Genomic DNA, 14,106 nt, shown 5'->3' on the forward strand with positions numbered 1-14,106 from the left:
CTAAGCCCATATAGGTCCATGTTTTTTTTTTTTTTGAGAAACTCCTGCTTTTTTTCTCGTCTCCTCGTTTTTGCTTTGCCTTTCGCGACGCCGCGCCATCGCCTTCACTTCTTCCCGCCTCTCGCCTCCAAAAATCCCCTTCGAAACGAGACGCGGGAGCGGGAGCTCGCGATCGCCGGGCGCAACCGAGGAGGAGGAGGAGGAGGAGGAAGGCGCTTGCCGTTGTGGCCGCCGGAGCTGGTCGCCGTTGATGCGGCAGGTAAGGATCTGACATGCTCCCGCTGTGCTCTAATCTGCGGCCGGCCTCCTCCGGGGTCGCCAACTGTTCGACGCAATTCCCCACAGGCCGCCATGGCGCCTACGAAAAGGTAGGTGGGGGAGAGGGGGTAGGGGGTATTTGCATCCGATCACCGCGCTAGCTGGTCCGCTGATGGTGCGGTCTGCGGGTGAAATGCAGAGTGCTGATTTATTTGCCTTGAAGGCTTGAACATATGGGGGGTTGTAAGCTGTCTGGTTTTCACCGTAGAGCTTTGGTCCTGCTTCGTGAAAGTGCTGAATTGAGATGCATGCAGCGTGTGTAGTTGTGTTGGACCCATTGTTCCAGCTTTCTAGGTGAAGCGAACAATTTCTTTCTATCTTGAATTAATGATAAACAAGTTACACGGATTAAAGGCTGCATCCGGTTGGATGTAGAGGCCGGGTAAAATACCCTTCTCTAAAAAGGAAAAAGTTACACGGATTAAGGAGAAGAGGGAACTACTCCTATATGAGAATTGAGAACCATGAAGAACTGCTCATCTGTGATCTTTGATAGCTTGCCCTTACTTGACATAATCATTGCAAACTAGCAGGATTCAGCATATTCTTAAAAGAAAAAGAAAATCAAACCACCAGCATTGTTCTCTGCAAATTTGTACTATGTTGTCCTCATGTCTTGTTTCAGTTGTATACGTGGTGCACAAGACTACACTATTTGGTACAGATGAAATATGGATCAAGAATATTGTGCAAAACAATGTTCATGCATGTCCTCTTATCTTAATGTATATGAGTTAAATGCTTTAATGTTTGAGTTGTCAACCATTGAAAAGTAATGTACCTTTTATTTTCAGGCTGATACCCTTTAAATTATTAGATGGCTCAGGCTGCAAGACTGAATCTGCGAATGCAGAAAGAGGTTAAGCTTCTTCTAAATGATCCACCTCATGGGGTCTCCCTTAATCTTTCTGGGGATGAAAGTGCCTTGTCATCGTTGTTGAGTTTCGAGGCCAGTACGTTCTTTGTCTTTTCAGTACTAACCCTATGCCCCTAGCAGTATATCATTTTTTTCTACTCAATAATTAAATCTGGCATGCTAACTGTTATTGCCCTTGCTTTGCATTTGGCATCCCTTCTCATTAAATAAAGGAATACAGGGACCTGATGAAACTGTTTATTCAAAAGGAGTTTTTGTTCTGAAGATCCAAATTCCTGAAAGGTATTATAATGGAAACCAACTTATGTTTCACTTATGATTCATCATGTTCTGAAGGTTTTGCTTTTGCTGCGATGCAGATATCCTTTTCAACCTCCCAATGTGACATTTGTTACTCCTATTTATCATCCCAACATAGACAATGGAGGACGAATTTGCCTTGATATACTAAATTTACCACCAAAGGTAATTGTTAGGAGTTACTTTACAACTAGATGAATTGCTGTGCATGACTTCTGAGGTCTTAAAATTCAACAATTTATACTTGCTCTTAAAATTTCAAACAGTTTGTGTTATATTGAACAAATACTAATGTGCAGGGTGCCTGGCAACCATCGCTCAACATTGCTACTGTTTTGACAAGCATTGGTTTGCTGCTAAGTGACCCAAACCCTGACGATGGGCTGATGGCTGAAATAGTAAGTACTACCTCCGTCCCAAAATGTTGCTACCTAGAATGGGATTTGACCCATCCTAGGACAACGAATCTGGACAGACCTCTGTCCAGATTCGTTGTCCTAGGATGGTCTGTCCAGATTCGTTGTGAGGAAGTAGTACATTTTACTGCAAGGCAGTAGCAAGTGCATTTCCATGGGAACAGCAGGAGAATAATGATACATAATGATAATATGTTAAGTACTTGTCCTTCATCTTAAAACAGTATTGTTGTTTTCTGTGACAGAGTCGAGAGTACAAATACAACAGACAACTTTTTGACATAAATGCTCGGTCCTGGACTGAAAAGTATGCTAATCCTTCAGCAATTGGCGCTAGTGGTTGGAGCTCTGTAGATGTTTCAACCCTGGTAAAGAAGCATATCAAATTATGGATTCAATTTTGCTGAGTTGTTGTTCCAATAGTGTGATAGTTTTCTCTTGATGTTTGCTTGAGCTTATTTGTGTTATCAAAGTTTCAGGCACCAAACATACAAGAGGAGAAGCTAAGCCTGGAGCCTTTGCCAAAAGCTTCAAATAAAAATTGTGATGGGAGTAGAAAGAAGATGAGGCTACTTAGTCAAAAGTTATCTCTGAAATCAGTACCTGAAGAGAATACCACCATTGGCAAAAAGGACCTGGTGACAAACCACTTATCATCGACAGCAAGACCCACTGATCCTACTGCATGCTTGTCTGATGTTTCAGGCAAACTGAATGATACCTCAGAAAGCATATCTGTCATCGCAGATAGTGCAGTGACTTCAAAGAAAGAATACCAAGGAACTAGAAGGAACTTGCAGTTACTTGGGCAGGGGCTTCCTGTTACATCAGAAGGTCCTAGCAAGAACAGTAATGGCAGTGTGGAAGATAAGTTACCTAATCATCTTCTAGCATCAGCATCATCGAACACTAAGCATCCTATCATGGGATCTTCTGATAATGCTTTAGAGAAGAGTAGTGCAAAGCGCATTGGTGAGTCATTAGATAGCAAGAGCAATGTTCAGAAGGAAAACATGGCTCCAAAGCATCTGCCTTCATTGTCAGGCTTCAGTAATCTGGATAAAAGACAATCGCATGTTATTTCAGGGAAAAATTCCATTGGGCATACTAATCTGGTTCAACAAAATTCTAACAACGAAAATGTACTTCCAAGTACCCAGTTGATACCAAGTAAAGAATGCAATCAAGGCCGAAAGAAGCTGCATTTACTAAGTAAGAGGCTGTCATTGAAATCTGAGCTGCCTGCAGACAAGACCAGTGAGAAGGAATATATGCAAACAGATTGTTCTCAAAACAACAGGAAGCCCAATGAACTTACGTTGTCAGCGCCTGTCCTCAAAAATCAGATCTTGGGTCCCGTTGATCCACAGAAAGATGCCAGGCAAAGCAAGTCTTCCATCCAACAAAACACAACTCCTGTGGAGAGGATTGTTGTTTCAGATAGTGAAGATAGTGCTGATGAATGTGAAAGACCTTCAAGATCAAGGCTCTCATTGATGAGGAGACGATTGGCTGGAAAACCAAGAAGCTAACTTGAGCCAAAATCTTCGACGTTTCATAGGCTACCGTGTAAAGTCGTGGAAGATGGCAATGCTTCAGTAAATTCTCTTGACTGTTTATGATCACATATGTGATACGTTCTTATCTTTATGTTGCCCTATCTATGATATGGGTGTTCGGACTCTACGCTTAGCTTCTAGTAGAATTTTTCATAGAATTCCATGCCTGCCTGCTAGCCTGCTTGTGTTAACTCTGTCCTTTTTGTATCCTGCTGTAATATAAGACTATGCAGCTGTCACTGACATGTGGGTCCCACTTTGCTTCTGCCACGCCTACCTGTCCGTCCGTGCGTGTAAACTTTTTTGGGGTTGTTTTGGGCGGTTACTCAAGTACTAACCTCCCCTATATAACAAGGCAACCTCCTGCGTTCTCTTCACTTCTTCTCAGTTTTTTAACTCTTTCTCTCTGAAACGAAACCGGAGTAGCCATGGCCATGGATGCGCTGCATCGCCTGTGCTTGCTCGTGTGCGTTCTGATCGGCGCAGGGTGCTCACAGTCACCCAGGCATCAGCGACTCCCCGCAACAACAACAACCGCTGGAAATGGTAAGGCGTACGTATTGTACATTTGTCTCTCCCACGGTTTCTTGTGATTTCTTTTGCTTCTTGGATGTTCTTCTTGCCATGAGAGACGTACGGTTGCAGTTGTGTCTGATTTTAGATGTTCTCTTTGCAGTACAGAGGCGTCCTCCAGGAGTCGCTGGTGCCCTCGGGAGCCCCCTGATTGGGCATGACGGCCGTCTCATCGCTTGCTCTGAGAAGAAGAGCCTTGTCGCCTTCGAGCGAAATGGGTCCATCGCTTGGATGGTTACTCTCGGTCACACCTGTAAAGAGGGAATCAGTCCGGTTGCCGAGAGGGATGAGGTAATCAATTAAGCATTTTTGTGAAATTATGATGCATATGATCTGGTAAAGACTTGCAGTGAAATTATGCATGATCCTTTTTGTAGTTTCAATTGTTCAGTAGTTTGATTCCCTCATTTCTGCCGCTGCAACTCTTCATTCTATGATGGATCTTAGTTTTACTGTGCAAAAATGCTTATTTAGATGTATGGATGGATTGCTTTGCTCTTCTATTGTAAGCCTTGTCAGAACGAGTTGTATCTATTTTGCAGATATATTTGGTGGCAGAAGATAACAAGGTCATAAAGATAACTCCGAAGAAACTACACACTGCTGATCCACCGTCAGAAGTATTTTTCAGTTACAATGCAACACCAGGGAGGTCTGAGGAGATCATCGGTCTATCGATCAGTGGCAGTTCTTCATCTCTTTTTCTTACCATTAGAAACCGTGGCCTTTTCGCTTTCTCGTTGCACGCTGAGCTACAGTGGAGTGCAGGGCCTGTGGCTGATCTCGTTAGCAGCCGTCTGGGTTGCAAAACAAATATCTCAGGCTGCTATTTCAATTCACCTCCAGTTGTTGATCGATGTGAGGGAACTCTTTATGTAAGGCCTCATTTCGCTACTAGTTGTTTTCAATATCCATAGTTTTGTCTTCTCACCTTTTTATCATATCATTTATATCTTAATTTCCTGTTGCAATCCATATGCCTACACAGGTATCAAATACTGAAGGCCAGCTCTACTCCTTGTACATTAAGAGCGGTCAGTACAGATGGATCCAAGACTTGGGCTCACTTGACAAAGTGATGAATATTGTACCAGGAAATAATGGGCTCTTATACATTGTCCTTCCAAGGAAGTCAATTGTAATGGGGCTTGATGTTTTGACAGGAAACATTTCATGGCATCAGACCATTGGTCCACTGAGTAATGAGAAAATCTTGCCACCTGTTGATTCCAATGGTAAGATTCTTTATTTTGTTTGAAGTTGTGTTTGGTTTTGGACTAATGTGTGTCCTCATCAGTGGTTGCATTCACTTGCACATTCATAGTATCACCAACACCTGTGAGTGTGCTACTTTGTAGTAATATATTTTCATCGTGCTACTTTGTTTGACAACTGTAAGCCTGTAACAGGTTGGATATCAGTTGGCTCACTAGATGGGACCCTGTATTCAATCTCTCCTAATGGTGACATCAGAAGGTTTCCTGAAAGAACAACACCTGGATCAGTGATCCATGCAAGTCCCGTCCTTGACTGCTCAGGGTTTTCAGTATATGTCAGCCAGACCATAATGGAAGCAAAATCAAACCAAACCATTGGAGATTCTACATCTTTATCTGTGATGAAGTCATCGAGCACTTTGCTTACTTTGTTGACACCGGCAAATGGAACAATCCACTGGACTGGAAACTATCCTGGTTTATTCCTATCTTAGAATGAATCAGTCCTTGTATTGTCAAGTGTGATTCATTTTTTACCCCTAAATAATGACTGAAATGACTATCATATGACACATTTCATTTGACTTGCAGGAGAACTATCAGATTTTCTGTCCAGTACTGACCTGAATGATTTTGCACTAGATGAGACCATTGTTCTGAGGTTATTTTCTGCCACAAGTAAGTATGTTTAGGTCTGGAGTTATTAGCGATTGCTATGCTTACGTTTACCAAATAAACAAAACAACTTGCTACATAGTACAAGCTACGATGTCAACTAATTTACAAAGCCTTTTCCTCTGAAATTTCTTGATGCAGGAATTGGCAGCACTACGCAGTGCTACACGAGAAGTATGTTTCTTCATTGTTTTTTCAATTGAAATTGTAGCTATTATACTGAGTGAGACTTCACCTCTTTGTTACACAAGGGCAAAGAATTGCTTGGACTTGCAGAACAGTAAAACCCAACTTTGGCAATGATCCAGGTGAAGTTTTGTCATTTTCTTTCCTTCTGTTATTTAGCTGAGAATGTATCTTACTGACTGAATTTACTTGTGTCCATTAGGCGACCGCAACATCCGTTTTGTTCTCTTCTTCCATTTTATTGTCATAGTGATAGCGATTGTTAACTGCTTTTGCTGCATCTTTTGGAGGAAGAAAAAGCTTCAAAAGAATGGCTTGAAAAAGTTCCTGGAGAAGAGGGTATGTGCATTGGTTTTATTTGTCGCTTTTACACTGTTCAGATTAGTTTTTACTAAACTCCAGATCACCTCTACCTTCTGAATGAATGTAGCGCTCTCTTCACACTAAGAGGAAAATCTTAGGCAAGAGGATATCAGAGCTGGAGCAGAAGACTGTCCACGACGCCACCTCGAATGAAGCTTTGGGACAATTGGGTGAAACTGTAAATGCTAAGGAATGGGTCGAGAGGAAGCTATGCACCTCATACAGCCTTGGCAGGGATATGCTAGGCCTGAAGCATGATTCCATCTTGCCTTTGAACAATACGAAGTACAAGAGCCATTCGTTTCGCAACTCACGGGAAGAGAGCATCACGGTCTTCAACACGTTCAGCGGCACCTCTTCCTCCGAGAATGGAACCAGCAGCTGCTCTGGTGACAGTGAGAGCTTCAGTGACTGTAGCTACGGAGATGAGATGCTGGGCACAAACTTTCAGTCAGCAGCACAAGAGGCTGGACCTTCCAACTATGCAGATACAGCAGACCAAGTTTTTCAGGATGAATACACACCTGATGTCAAATCTACAAACCTACACAAGGAAGAATATATGATGGAGGCCATGCATGATAAAGCGCCCAGCAAGAGAATGTATCTGAAGAGGAGGCGAACTTTTCCTTCAAGTAAACAGAACATTTAGATATGTCATATGTGGGGAATTCCTCCATCAGGCGTGGAAACGTGACGACGACTTTCGCAGTTTCAGTTTCATCAGAATTAGTTCAAGGATTAGCTTTCCTTGTTAACTCAGATTAAGGATTGGTTTTCCTTCAAGATTTTGCTTGTTATGGCCAGTGTTAAGATTAGCACTTTGTTATGGAGTTGTCATGCTGTAATCCCTTTAAAAGGAGAGCTTGATTGATGAATGAACAATTCCCTCAACCTCCTGTCCTCCAAGCCACAACATCCACAAATCAGATTCTCACGATGTTCTTAACAATGTTGTGTTCTGTTTTTTTATTACTAGCAAAAATGTCCGTGCGTTGAAACGGGTGAAAAAAATTCTAATGATAATATACGTTTTTCATGCATAACCATGTCAATGTGAATGTATGTATGGATCATTTGTAGCTAACACAATAAAAAAATTGGAACATCTTCAATGTAATAGCCCAACCTCGACGATGGCAACATTACCGATGCATGCTTTACCTAAAATAGTTGGATTATTCATATGACAACATGCATATAATCTAAAATACTCTTTCAATCTCATTATTGCAACCAATAATAGGACCAATTAAATCCTACATTGTCTTGCATGGTCAAGTCTACACAAAATAAAGTCATTGTGCACTCTTCTCTAAATAACAATTAAAATATGTTTATTTTTTATTATTGTTTCTATATAATATGTTATCAAGAATAGTAGCTATGCTTAACAAAAATAGTTTGATAATTGCCTACAGAATGTGCAAGGTCTTTAAAACAGGAGAATAGATGACAAAACAAAAGCCGTGTAGGAGATGGAAAAAAAAATCAATGGATCCTATCCGACCAAGTGTCCATGAATTTAGCATTTTTTTTTCCAACAGTTTTTTTAGAGCGGCTTGTTTTTTTATAAACGATGTTTTTTTCTTGCCTGGTTTTTTCAAACCATTTTTTAGAAATGGCGCGTTTTTCTGACATTTTTTTCTCACAATGTTTTTTTTGGGCTCTTTTTACGGACTATGGAAATATTTTTTTCTCACGCGTTTTTTATGGACAACGGAAACCGTTTTTCTTCTAGCGTGTAAGAGATGGAAAAAAAATCGACGGATCCTATCTGACCCAACCATCCATCAATTTAGCGTTTTTTCTAACAGTTTTTTAGATCGGCTTGTTTTTTTATAAACGGTGCTTTTTTTCTTGTGCAGTTTTTTCAAAGCATTTTTTAGACATGGCGCGTTTTTTCTAATATTTTTTTCTCACATGTTTTTTTTTTTCTCTTTTTACGGACGATGGAAATATTTTTTTTCTCGCGCATTTTTTAGTGAACAACGGAAACCCTTTTTTTCTAGCACATTTTATTTTGTTCTTTTTTCTTACACATATTATTTAAACTTTTTTTATTTTCTCGCGCATGTTTTTTTAATGTATGATAAAAACTTATCTTTTAAAATGGTTAGATTAGATTAGTTTAGAGATAGAGAAGAAAACAAATAGGACTTTTTTATTTTGCCGCGCTTTTTCGATCTGTTTTACTTTCTTCTCACGCGTTTTTTTTTATTTTTTACGAAATATTTTTTTTCACCACTTTCTTTTTCTTAGGGAGTCGGACCTTTTTTAATGTTTTTTTCGGCTTTTTTTTATTTTTACGGATTTTTTTCTTTTCCCGGTTTATAGGAATCAGACTTTTTTTCCCGTTTCTAATCAGGTTTTTTTTTTCCGTTTTAGGGGGGAATCGGATCTACAGTGCTTTTTTTGTTTTTTTCTTTTTCACCACTTTGGGAATCGGACTAATTTATTTTAGTTGTTTTTCGCTATTTTTTTATATGGATGGACGATGGAAACGTTTTAAATTTTTTAAGTAGTAGAGATTATTTTATGGTCCAGATGCACTAGAACATACTGATATTGAATGCCTAGGACCTCCATTCAGGTTAACTCCAAATAACTAATGTTACCAGTTCACAACCTATAAAGCAAACTTCTTCAACATCATCAAGTGTCTTTTTTTTCCTTTTGGCTTCTTGAAATTATCCTTTTAAGGCTGCAGAGGATAGTCATTTGCTTTGATATATACCAGGAATAATAAAATGTTAAACTTCAGCAATGACTTTTACAATATGAAAACTGGGGCCTCAAACTATTAATTTAAAAATCAGCTCACATCCTCTCTCTCCTGATCAAATGTTTTACAGGTCCAATAATTTAAACTTAAATGGGTTAAAAAGCTAGGAAAAAGAACTATGGAGCTTCAGTTTGCTCAGACAAACTGAACTCAAAACTATGGATACATGAATTTCAACTGACTCCAATTAACACAGTTGAATAAGGCTGGAAAAAATTGTATGGACATGCCTATCTGCTGTAAGCCATTTTCTTCTGAGTGTTGTCTCAATGGATCGCTCTCTGCCTTGCAAATCCAGGCTGCGAGAAAGTGAAATGATAAGCGAGTCTTCAACAACAACAACAACAACAACAAAAAAGAGTACACATGAATGTGCCAAAATATGACTAATATGCAAGTTTGCCACATCGTAGGACCTAGTATACCTGAAGAAGCATTGAAGTGCCTTTTGGTGTTTCTGCAGCTACATGGCTTCGGGTCTTCCTTCCATTCACTGCAAGTGTAGAGGGGCTATTGCCTCCAATGTCCCAGAAGGTACGCTTCTTGGCTGCTGGTGCTGGTGACGTAAACCGGTGGCTCGGGCTCCTTAGCTCGCCTGCAGCTGCTGCATCTTTCTGCGCCTTTCGCACGCTTGCTCTGGTGGCAACTCTTCTCTCACATGTTGCTGCTTCAGGAACATTTGAGGTCTTCCTGTTGATCAGATCACGGATGAACTCATCCTTCTGCTTGAGCTGCAGAAGGTGCTCTTTCTTCATCTTCTCGATCTCGGCCTCCATGGCCTTGACTTTCCTCTGCAGATCCCGGACCTGTGCATTCTCTGCTGCAGGTCTTTTGGAATCTGGTGTGTTGAAGCAGTTCCCAGCTAGGATAGAACGCTTCACCTTTCTTTGAGTTGAGCATGGTGTTGATATTTGCGCTGAGGGAGCAGGAGATTGCTGCGGCGAGGCATTGGAAGCAAGTGTCTGAGCCTGAACAGTCAGTAGTTTCTGTTGTTGCCGTGCCAACTGCTGCCTCAGCTCACTGTTCTCCTTCTGCAGCTCCAACACCAGCTTAGCCTGATCAGTCTCAGAATCTGTGACTCTCAAAACCTCCTCATTTGCAGTGGTTAATGCCTGAAAAAGAAACATGAGATTCTTTCAGTTTAGTACTTGTTCTATTTAAGAAGAATGAACAATGGCATCTACTAGTAAAATCATAGTTTCAGACCTTGGTTTTAATCTCCTTGGCACGATCAGCCCAATGAAGCGTGTTCTGTGTCTCCCCGAAGGAAAGATTTGAGGGGCTTATGTTCGCGATCATGACAGTGTTGCAGGAGCCCCCAAGTGAATCCTTCAGGAGTTGTGTCAGCTTGGAATTGCGATATGGTATGTGCTTCTTCCCCTCCACAAGAGCATTGATACAGCTGCTGAGCGCAAGGAGCGAGCGGTTAATGTTTGCGCCTTCAATTGATCTCTGCGTGCGCTGATCAGTTGCTAGAGCTCTTTCTGATCCAGCAAGATCAATGAGAGAGAGCTTTCCAACTCGCGTCACTATGCTACCTCCATCTATGGATCTATATTCGACGATGACCTGCAGATATTCAAAGGTTTTCATCAATCCAATCCAAAACCTGTGGGATCATGTTGTTCAGAAAGAATGACCACAACACATATTAGAATGTACCTGCAGGATTGCATGGGAGCGTGATGAGGTCTCATTTACTCGGGTTGGTTCTGTTGTTCTATTCTGGTTACCCTGCTGAAGTAATTTCATTACCTGTGACAATAACCATAAATTACGTAAGATCATTTCCACCATTCAGTACCAAGAACACTGTAAAACTTGTAGTGTCCAAGGAAAAAATTATTACCTCATCCGTGGAGTATGCTCTGTAGTGAGTAAGACCAGCAGCAACAGTTCCCTGAAATGCCAAAATAAATTCTTCTGTTAGAATGCTAACTGCAAGAAGCCTACCATTAAGCCTGAATAGAACATGTATTAGGCAATTCTACTCAACATCAAAATAAAATCATTGAACAAGACTTTTTCCATACTAGTTCAATATGGTTAAGATCACTGACCTGCTTATCTTCTCTAAGGAGGAGGGGTCTACCAGGAGAGAGCAAGTCCCTCACTGTCTCATTGTAGACCTCGAGGTAGGACAGCTGAATTGAGTGGTTGCCGTCATGGCTCCTCTGCCTCACCTTGGTGAACAAATCCTTGATGGCGAGCACCATTACGCCGGGGCTTTCCATCGTCCCAAGCATTGTGTAGGTCTTCCCAGCACCAGTGGCTCCATAGCAGAACACTGTCCCATTCCTACCTTGCAGAACAGCCTCCACAAGATCTGATGTTCTGCAGCATCAAAGATGGATAATTAACTTCATGCTTTATATGTACCAGATTTTAGCGATGAATCGCAATTGAACAATACTACTACACTTTCTCATGAAATGTGGCCTAATATCTAACCAACTTTTTATTACAATTGAGCAATTCCATCAGCAGATATATCACATTAGAGTGTCATGTCAAAATGTTTGCCACATTACTGTTGGATAGTATAGGAGAGGTATACTACGTAACGTGGGACACATTGTATTGAGTCTCAGGGGCCGATATATATAGGAGTACATGGAGAGGAGATAAAGAAGGATTACAGATATGGAAGGAATCCAAACTAATCAATCATATCCTAATACATTTCTGACTACCATATACTCTAACAATTACAATGTCATGTCAAAAATGCAAGAAACCATTTAATCACAATTAAGCAATGCTATTACACTATCTCATGATATGTGGGCTAATATCTAATCAACTTATGCAATTCCATCAGCAGATTTACCACATTTGAGTATCATCATATCAAAATGCAAGAAACCTAAGTTGCGGACTTGTTGCGTTCTCAACTTAACAAGTTATTACAAGCAGCAGCAAAAACAAAAAAAAATGCAGTAACAAGCTAGCTTAATCAAGCGTTAATTTGCTATAAGCTCATGAGATTTGTGTTGCACTTACGTGGTGCTGTAGACTTCCGCCTGCGTCGTGGCGTCGGGGAAGGAGGAGTCGAAGCAGAAATGGCGGCCGCGCACCCGCTTCAGCCGGAGGTAGTCGGTCTCGGAGGCGAACTCCGTCAGGTACACGTCCTTCTTGTTCACGATCTTGACGCAGCTCCTCGACCCGGCGTCCTTCTCCTTCCTCGACATCGGCCGCAGCCTGACGAACACCATGATTCGGCTGCCGGCGGCGTCGCCATTGCCGGCGCCGGCCTCCCCTGCGGCCTTCAGCCTGGCGGCCATGCCGCCCCCCAGCGAGAGCTTCCTGGCCGCGGGCGCGGGGAGCGCCGGCGCCGCCTTCTTGATGGGGCACGACATGGTGGCGATCCCGCCGTGGCCAACGTTCTCCTTCTCTGTTGGGTCGGCCTGCCTGGAGAACACGACGACGTGGCTGCTCTTGGGAGGCGGAGCTGGAGCTCGCTCCTCCGGCGGCGCCATGTTCTCCCTCAGCACCGCCGCGACGGGGACCGGAGCAGCGGCGGCGTCGTGGCGCTTGAGCCCCACGTCGTCCTCCTCCTCGGCGTTCCTCCCGTTCTCGTCCCCGCCCACCTCGCCGACGGCGTACTGGATGCTGCGGCGGCTCCGCGCGCCGCCGCCCTGCGACGAGGCGAGCTGCTGCTTGTGCTGCTCGTAGAAGAGGGTGAGCGCGCGCATCTTCTCCTTGAGGCCGTGGTGGTGGTGGTTCGTCAAGATCTCCCGCCGCGCCCCGCCGCGTCCCGGAGCCGACGCCGGCGCGGGCGCCGCCGATCTCCACGGCTGGCCGCCGGCCGCGCTGGCCCTTGTCGAGACCGGCATCTTCCCCACACAACAAAGATCAGATCACAAACTCCGCATCGATCGATCCCAGGGCAGCACCTCCCGCAAAATCCAAACCAAGAAACGAAACCGCACAGAATCGAAGGAATTCAGCAGACGAGGAGGGCGTCGAATCGCTCGAATCGCAGCAAGAGATCTCGGAATTCCGCCGATTTGGGGGGGAGCTGGCTGGGGTTTCTGGATCCGGGGAGGCGGAGAGGAGAGGAGGTGTTCGTCCGGGTTCCTCTTGTAAAAGTTGCAAGCGACGTGGAGGGGAGGAGACGGACGCGACGCGCGGTGGCCGTCGGATCGGGGATGGACGGCGGATGGGTACCCGGGGATTTGAAATGTCAGCGAGGGATCAGGGGTGTGGGTGGGGCGAGAGGTGCAACGGTCGGGTGGGTCTCTGACTACGCTGCGAGGTGGCAACGGTCGAGAGGGCGCTCGCCTTTTTGCACGCTTTCTCTGTGTACACGCATCGGTTAGAGGCGGATGACATGCGGGCCCGGGGGGACATTAATTGACTTCGCTTTGTGCACCTGCGGGTGATTATGCCCCTATAATAATTTCACTTATTACTGGTAGTCATATTCAATCAATTTGGGCGTGATTAGCTCGTGAGTGGCCTAGTAAATTACAGTGGTACTAGCAAATTAGCAATGTGTGGGAACTAAATACTTTGCGAAAAAAATTCTTGAAAAAACTACAAATGTGTTTTAAATAAGTCATTATTGGTGTTACGCTCACCGAACCTTTCAAATCATAATAATGGAATAAGTTCACCAGCTGTCATTCCACTTCACATCAAGTTTGTATGACATCCCTAAACTCCCAAACCAGAAATTTTCACCCCTAAACTATATAAAACCGTGTAATTTCAGTCCCATGACGATATGGATATCTGGTTTCGTTGACGTGGCATCCTAATCAGCAAAATAAAAAATAAAAAATTATAAGACCCATGTGTAAGTCTCTTCTTTCTTCTCTTTTCTTCTTCTCTT

The 14,106-nt window shown here is 43.1% G+C and overlaps 3 protein-coding genes across 4 annotated transcripts; 2 read left to right on the forward strand and 1 right to left on the reverse strand.

Moving 5' to 3' along the window:
* Positions 1-79: 79 nt before the first annotated feature.
* LOC127772568 (uncharacterized) lies at positions 80-3,740 on the forward strand. 2 transcript variants are annotated; one of them, XM_052298506.1, is made up of 7 exons: positions 80-259; positions 1,113-1,271; positions 1,408-1,477; positions 1,555-1,660; positions 1,795-1,893; positions 2,157-2,279; positions 2,385-3,740. In XM_052298506.1, exons 2-7 carry the CDS (start codon positions 1,136-1,138, stop codon positions 3,441-3,443), a joined length of 1,593 nt encoding a protein of 530 aa, XP_052154466.1. In that variant the 5' UTR covers positions 80-259; positions 1,113-1,135; the 3' UTR covers positions 3,444-3,740. The 2 variants fall into 2 exon arrangements, with proteins under 2 accessions (XP_052154466.1, XP_052154474.1); XM_052298514.1 differs by having other exon boundaries at positions 2,391-3,738.
* Positions 3,741-3,896: 156 nt separating this feature from the next.
* Positions 3,897-7,493, forward strand: LOC127772557 (protein GAMETE EXPRESSED 3). Its single transcript, XM_052298496.1, has 10 exons — positions 3,897-4,016; positions 4,147-4,334; positions 4,586-4,918; positions 5,032-5,278; positions 5,453-5,737; positions 5,852-5,938; positions 6,077-6,109; positions 6,187-6,243; positions 6,324-6,460; positions 6,552-7,493. The coding sequence occupies exons 1-10, from the start codon at positions 3,899-3,901 to the stop codon at positions 7,134-7,136; spliced, it is 2,070 nt and encodes a 689-aa protein (XP_052154456.1). The 5' UTR covers positions 3,897-3,898; the 3' UTR covers positions 7,137-7,493.
* A 1,529-nt stretch (positions 7,494-9,022) lies between these two features.
* LOC127760758 (kinesin-like protein KIN-8A) lies at positions 9,023-13,416 on the reverse strand. Its single transcript, XM_052285057.1, has 7 exons — positions 12,273-13,416; positions 11,330-11,603; positions 11,119-11,169; positions 10,932-11,024; positions 10,476-10,838; positions 9,695-10,381; positions 9,023-9,568 (listed from the first exon to the last, which is right to left on the reverse strand). The coding sequence occupies exons 1-7, from the start codon at positions 13,103-13,105 to the stop codon at positions 9,536-9,538; spliced, it is 2,334 nt and encodes a 777-aa protein (XP_052141017.1). The 5' UTR covers positions 13,106-13,416; the 3' UTR covers positions 9,023-9,535.
* Positions 13,417-14,106: the final 690 nt, after the last annotated feature.

The sequence above is a fragment of the Oryza glaberrima genome, chromosome 1 (assembly GCF_000147395.1).
Source record: "Oryza glaberrima chromosome 1, OglaRS2, whole genome shotgun sequence".
NCBI classification, from domain to species: domain Eukaryota; kingdom Viridiplantae; phylum Streptophyta; class Magnoliopsida; order Poales; family Poaceae; genus Oryza; species Oryza glaberrima.